Below are 7917 nucleotides of genomic sequence, written 5' to 3'. Positions count from 1 at the left end.
ACTTTTGCAAACTGCATTGACATGATGGTGGAAAGGTCTTCCATAAAAATAAATTAAAAAACACTTCTCACAACAACCAATGACAACAATTTATACCTATGAACATTGCAAAATGTGACAATTTCTAAGCAGCAAGATAATCTGTACATTAATTATTAAAATGATTAACTTATTAAATTATTGCAAAACAGTTTTGAAAAACTCTTTATAGTAGATATTAACAACTTGGAAATATTTCAAAAGACTTTGGTGCACAAAATGATATTAAATGAAAGAAATTTTAGTGATTATGTTACCTGTAACAGGAGAGACCTGCTTATAACAGGAAAGACAGTCATCGTAACAGGACAGACAAATCAGTGACTTTTCATAAATCTATAATCTATCAATAAATTTTCTTGTCTATATCTATTACAGATGTATCATGGAAAAAATGAATAATTAAATACAGAAATGTTTGAATTAAAATTATGAGACAGAAGCTCAACTTTTTTCTATAATAAAGAAATATAACAGGAGGGAAGAAAATTGTAACAGTAGAGACATTTTTGGTACTAAGAAAGGAAAATTCACACTTGTTAGATAAGAAACCACACTTTTCAAAATAGTTTTGATAATTCTGCACCATTTGTATTTTCAAATTACGAAGAAAATTAAAGAAATCGAAGATTTTCTTTTTTTGTTACAGGATGGACAGCTTGACTGAATGAACTTTGTGCATTAAAGTCACATTTTTAAGATATGTCAGAATAACGAACATTTAGAAATTGACTCACCTTAAGGCTTTGAAGTGTTTCTTAGCAAAACACAATACATATATATAAAAAAAACCATCAAACCATCATTTGATCTACTTAAATGAATGTTACAGGAGAGACATAATCAGTTAGCACTAAAAGATGACAATGGGATAAACAAGGTTCAGTAAATTATGACCATTTCACAACAACAGGGATAATTCTCCTGTCCATGTGTATATTAAAACATGACAAATATGATGACACTCTCAGTTGTTCAAATTTAATATATTTACATTGTATACTGTAACATTTAATTTCAATCTAATGAGATTAGGAATGTTGATTGGTGTTTAAGCAAAACTGAAGAGAGAAAAGCAATACAAAGTAATCAAGTATTCTCTAGGTCCTTCCTATATTGATGACAGATAAACTATGGTTATAAACTTTTATTTCTTCAATACCACTCCAAGTCTCATTGTTTATTATAAGATACGTAAGAATGTCTTTTTTTTAACTGATCAAACTCCGTAATTATAGCTATAACATAGTCACTTTCTGTAGTAATTAAGTTTCTTGTCAAAATAAAGTGATGCATATCATCTGATCTCACATTAGGATTGCAAAATTTGGATAATTCTAAAATAATGGAATTAAGAATGACTGTGTATCAACTTAGTGATGCAAGAACTTTTGTTTCCATGATTGTCTCAATTCTCTCTTTTGCAACAAACTGCAAATGTTTAGATACATATGTTCTGTGACAATTGTCCTGTTCATGCTGCCACATTTTGGTATTGCATGTTAGCGTGTTGCCAAATATTCAAGTGGTTTAATATCATACTAGATGCATTTTGAAGGAAAACCAGAAATTAATCATTTCATTCTATTCAAATAATGTATACTGTGAGTGTTAAAGTTTTATGTTCTCTGTCCCTGTCCATCCATTACAAATTTAACCAATAATTATATTTTCTATGGAAAAAAAATCAGGATTGTATGTTTTTTGTTACTTAACGAGTAAATATCAAATGAGCATACATTTCATTAGTTCAAATAGGATTTTGTCCTTAAACTAAAATACAAACTTAAGTATGTCTGTCCTGTTGCCAGAATCTGTCCTTCCTATTTTTAAATTTTTAAATGATGTTCTGACCAATTCTTTTTTTTTAAACTCTAAATCATACATGTCTTTTAGTGAGGATTTGAATAGGCATGCATTTAATCATTCAAACCAATATTTACTTTAAGATACAGAAACAATTTTAATGTGCATCCCTCCTGTTACAAACTCCCGTCCTCCCTGTTACATATTCAGCAATGCTTTATTCTCGAATGATTTTTAAGTCAGAAAATGGTAAAAGTTCCAAATCACAATTGTCTTTTGATGGAGATTCTAATAAGTCTGCATTCAATAATTAAAAATAATATTTACTCCTTTCAGATAGAAGAAAATTTAAAGTTTTAATCCTTCCTGTTACAAAATCTTGTCCCTCCTGTTACAAAAGGTGATGTAACAGGAGAGAAAGTAACAGGAGAGACAATTCTCATGTGAAACTAATTTATTTTCCCTAATTAAATCTCTATACTAAATTATAATTCTGAAATTTTGAAATAAACTGAACAAGCTACTTTGCAGTGCAAATTAAATGTTTTTTGTGGACATATTTTGCATTATTTTCAATGTAACAGGAAAGACTCGTACATTTTCTACTCCTACAATGTACTCTCTACTTGGGACTTTTTCTCCTTTATTAATACATTCAGAACCACATTTTGTATGTAGCATGGTACAGTGAAAACACCACTTAGGGCAGGGTTTTGAAATACCATTTGAATCATGTATCATATTTCTATTCCTTGCATTTCTGTTTCTGTAACAGGAAAGACACAAATCTGTGGGACAACACTTTACAGATAATTTCAGAACAACACGTGTCAAATTATTAACACTCACATGATTTTAGGAATTCACACATACATGTAATAAATGATGATATATAAAAAAAAAAATGAAATCTGCAGCATAAAATACACTATAACACTCCAATTTGTCCGTTTCATGGCTTGGGACATCAAAATATCAATGTATTTGCAAGTTCTAAGGGTAGTTGTCAGCCTAAGTAATTGGCTGCAACATATTTTTTTTACTTGCTGACTTAAACTCATGATACATTACTAATTTCATATGAAAGTTTAGGAAATTTCACTTTTCAAAATTGATTTTCATGCTTGGGACACAAATTTTGGCGGATTTTGATAATGACTCAACTATCAAATCAATTTTTAATACACACATGACACATGTATATTTTTTTTAAGCATATATGGATGTGTGTTTTTATGTTTCAATCAAGGTATCCATTTAGATTTACACCAAATTACATGTAATCTGTTTAAAACAAATAAGATATTATAATTCATGTCATATATAGCTCAACAAATCTTACAATCAATCCATATGTGGTTTGTGTAGCCATTTCATATGTGTCTGTCCCAATGTCATTGTGAATGGCAGGCTCATCAGTAGATGCACACTCTTGGTTGTCTTGGAATTGAGGAGGTGGAGGAAGAATGACTTGCACATTCTCGTCAATTTCTAACTCCCTACAAACAAATTGATAAAAGTAAGTTTCGGTGAAGAATAATTCGTGTGACTGGCAGGGGGGGGGGGGGGGTAATAAAAGTAAGCTTTAGTCCTTTTAAAAGAATTACGTGGTGGTAAGGTTGTGTGTAAAAAAAACAGATAAAATGAACCGAGTATTACTGGATTAATGTCAATAAAATAGCCAAATTGTTTAATATGATCTATATTGAAACATACCTCCGTGGTTCCTCTTTTCTCCACAGCTCTGGAGGTTCTGCTTTTTTGTTTTGGAAGGGGAGGGTCTGAATCTGTTTTCCGTTTTTGGCCTTTAGGTACATGTAACGGCGTGTAATCAAAGACAGTTGAATTGCCTCTTTCTTTAGTTGTAGTCTTGAGTAGCCCAAAGACCGTGCCTTAGACGGCTCAATTACGAAACAGTCCTCTGTAAAATGACGTTCGCACAGCTTGGAGTGTTTCGACGGCCAATAATCCACTGTTTTTAATTTTCTTACCCAAACTTCACAATTCTTTGTGTCTGTAGGGAAATTGAACATTGCTAACACCTGTCCATATTGAACATTGCAGTTTGGGGCCGCACATAACACCATATATTTACGCGTTGTTTATTCGATGTTTCTGTCGCCTGCTGATCAGCGTCTATAGTTTCAATATGGCGGGTTCGTGTCAAGGGGCGTAACTCCCACAACATTTTCCGCTCTGACACAAGTGCGATATCTTTATCGGTGCGTATCGCGTATATTTGACCAAAATTAACCGAACAAACCCACACAATCATTTTATATGATATAAATGAAGCAAATAAATACTTAATATATTAAATAAAGTGATTTTTCGTTTCAGTTGACCTTTAAAGTGAAAGTCCTCAGTTAATAGAATTGTTTCTTCATTTTCAGTGGAGAAGAGGATTCATCACAGATCTTAATTCCATTTATAAGTGTAAGCTTTCTTGTGTTATACTAGTTTAACAACTATATGTAGTTTGGATCTACTATGCAAAATTCTGTTTGAGTACACAGTTTTAAATGGGTTGATTTCCTAAATTTTCATGGGCAATAAATTTTGTGGACTTAATTTTCAATAAATGAAAACTGCTAAACTCACAGTGTTTATAGTACGTGTCCCTTTGAATTGTGTAAAATATTCCTGGTGATAGCCTCCAGTTTTATGGTCAAAACTGAAGAAAGATTCCTTAATTTGAGGTCCAAGGTCTAAACTGAAGAAAGATTCCATGGTTTGGGGTTCAAGGTCAAAACTGTAGGCAATCTAATTAAAATCAGATCCTAAGATACGCTCACAATTACTACAATAGGATCTGACATAACCACACGGGGTCATATCCGCATGACCTTTCACTTGGAATATTCATGAGAACTATAATCAGCCAGTCAGATTGCGCCATACAGACAATGATGGCTATTTAGGCGGTTCTCGTCAATTCGTAAACATGATTTATATAGTAATCTCTCTCCCACAAAGTTTATTCCACACTTAGTCTATAGAATTGTATATTCTCACATAATTAAGGAATTTTAAACTTTCGCAATAATGCCTAATCTATTCCATTCATACAAACAACAAAACATATGATATAAAATATACCCAAATTAAATTAATTGTGAATTGCAATTTATGTATGAATAGGGATGGGTACGATTTGAATAGTTTTCAAAATGGTTTACTTAATTAATGCGAGGAATATAACACCAGTCAATGTAAAAGGTGCATTGTGACATATCACATCTAGATGCGATGTGTTTTCTTTCAAACTATAAACAATCCCAGCCATTTTCCTTAAATTGTGAACACTGACGATTTCATAGGTGACACGCTGATTGATTAACATAAAGTTCACATGAACATGACCCCTAGTAGGGTTACGTCAGATCTTGCGCATCTACAGCACAGATCTAAGAAGTCTAATTTTAATTAGATTGAAATGAAGGAAGATTCCATGGTTTGGGGTTCAAGAGCAAAACTGAAGGAAGATTCCATGGTTTGGGGACCAATGTCAAGTGCAACCATAAAGACCTGTAGACCAAAGATTATGACCAGTGAAATTTGTATTGGTCATAACCTAGAAAAGAATCCTATTGAGTTTGGAGTCAGTTTGATAGAGGTCATAATGTAAGAAGGTCAATTTTTAGTATGCCCAGTTTTGATATGCAGGATGGTGGAAGGGGGTTCATTTTGAATAATTTTACTTTGTAAGTTGAGGAAAGAGGTGTTCATAATTTTCAGTTTCTTTCTTGTTTGTAGGAGGTTAAGATTGGCAGTTATGATGTAATGAATGCCTCAAGTAAGTAACTAAAAGTTTCATTGAGGTTAATATACTGTAAATCTTTTAAAACTTCAGCATCAGAATGCAGATATGAAGATTATTTGGTTACAGACCTTTCTCTCAACACCCACTTACCATTAAATGCAAGGTTACAGGGATTACAAGGGTTACAGACCTTTCTCTCAACACCCACTTATCTTTAAATGCAGGGTTACAGGAGTTACGAGGGTTACAGACCAAGCTCTGTAACCCTTGTAACCCCTGTAACTCTGCATTTAACCTTGTAACCCTGTTTTCTAGTGTAACCTGGTTACAAAATTACCCTTGTAACCCTGATTCTGAAGAGAAGTAGGTGTATCTGTACTACAATAAACTTGTATTCTAGTGTGACCTTGTTACAAAATTGCTGCACGGGGAAACTGCTCTGATTTCTTGCCATATATGACATCCTGGCATAATCTGACGCGCTATTATCGTTTCAGCAATAGAAATTACACCCCACTTCTGAATACTACTTGATATCTGTTAAATGTATTATTGTAATAACCCATTGATTAATTATCACAATAAAACTTATCTGAGAGTGATCAATTGTTCATACCTTATCCACCATTTTGAATGAAATATCACATGACAGCTTAAGAATAGACATCTCAACCATCGTCAAACGAGATCAGGAAAGTAAGAAACAAAAACAAAATTGGCAGCGATTACAAAATACAGGTAACTAATGAATTTACGTGAGAATGCTCCTCCCACCGTGAGACGCAAGGCTAAAATATGCGATCTCACGTATATACGAGAAATTTTAAGCTCCCTTCAAAGAAGAGGGAAATATTGCTTTGCACTTGTCGGTCGGTAGACTATATGTTGTCCGCTCAATCAATATCTTGAGAACCATTCACTTGATCATAATGATATTTCATAATGGGTTGGTTATGAGTAGAAGAAGACCCCTGTTGTTTTTCAGGTTAAAAAGTCAAGGGTCAATTTACTCTGGACATAGGAATATACTGTCCGCTCAATATCTTGAGAACCCTTTGCTTGACAGACATCAAACTTGGTACACTGGTACATCCTAAGGAGTAGATGACCCCTATTTATTTTTAGGTCACATGGTCAAGGGTCAAACTGGACATTGGAATACACTGACCACTCACTGTCTAGAGAACCCTTTGCTTGACAGACATCAAACTTAGTACACTGGTATATCTTTGGAAGAAGATGACTTTTATTGATTTTGAGGTCAAAGGTCAAAGTCAAACTGGACATTGGAATATACTGTCCGCTCAATATCTTGAGAACCCTTTGCTTGACAGACATCAAACTTGGTACACTGGTACACCTTCAGAAGAAGATGACCCCTATTGATTTTGAGGTCACATGGTCAATGGTTGAACTGGACATAGTAATATATTGTCTCCTATATTTTAAGAATTATTTGCTTGATTGACACCAAACTTGGTACACTGGTACAACAGACAGAGTAGATGACCCCTATTGATTTTTAGGTCACATGGTCAATCCACTCTTGACATAAGAAGATATTATCTGCTCAATATTTTAAATTGATGATACTACTATCAATTAAATGAGGTGTGTGTATAACCCTTTTCAATTTTGCACTGGGGGGGGGGGGGGGGGGGGGATGGGCATATGTGTTTTACAAACATCTCTTGTTTTTATTGTATGACATTAATAAAAATTTGAGAACTATTTCAACTCTATGAGGTATATCTGAGATATCGTTTGAGAACTTCATGAATCTATTATAATTCATTTTGGAATAACATGACAAAGGATGAGAACAATCTGAAGTGCAAGAACAATCTGGAGATTAAAAAATCTATGTAAGAATATTTTGAACACATGGTAAATGACTCCTTTGAAATATCTTTTGAAAAACAGTATATAGATATGATATTCATTTGTCCATTCCATAAATACCGGTACACAATAAAATCCTACTTATCATGCAGGTACAGTCAAACCTGTATAAAGAGACCGTCCAACGGAGAATGGAAAAAATGTCACATATGACAGGTGGTCTCTTAATACAGGTTGCCTATTTTCCGCAGTTAATGGATAAAATTTTGCAAACAATTTGTACAATGGAGAAAATGACTACATGTATTTTGAATTTATCATTAAGAATATCAAGTACAGTTTTAAAAGTTGTAAAATAAAATTAATAATACATTGTAGTTAAAAATCTAGAATACAATATGTTGTATCATAATTTATTATTCATCAAAAATTACATTTAATCTGTTTAAGAATGATAAACTTTGCAT

General features: G+C 33.1%; 1 protein-coding gene across 11 annotated transcripts in view; it reads left to right on the top strand.

Annotated features, from left to right (window-relative positions):
* The window catches only part of LOC125648853 (phosphofurin acidic cluster sorting protein 2-like), a 328050-nt gene that overhangs the window by 234520 nt on the left and 85613 nt on the right, over positions 1–7917 (top strand). For all 11 annotated transcript variants that reach the window (XR_008802948.1, XR_007360461.1, XR_007360460.2 and 8 more), the window contains 2 exons: positions 4239–4281; positions 5602–5641. Coding sequence is in view for 8 of the 11 variants with exons in the window: in XM_048875849.2 (XP_048731806.1) it covers positions 4239–4281; positions 5602–5641 (83 nt within the window). In the remaining 3 variants the exon portion in view is untranslated. The remainder of the gene's footprint in view (positions 1–4238; positions 4282–5601; positions 5642–7917) is intronic.

This window comes from Ostrea edulis, chromosome 5 (genome assembly GCF_947568905.1).
Source record: "Ostrea edulis chromosome 5, xbOstEdul1.1, whole genome shotgun sequence".
Lineage (NCBI taxonomy): Eukaryota > Metazoa > Mollusca > Bivalvia > Ostreida > Ostreidae > Ostrea > Ostrea edulis.
This window is presented reverse-complemented; position numbering and strand designations above follow the sequence as displayed.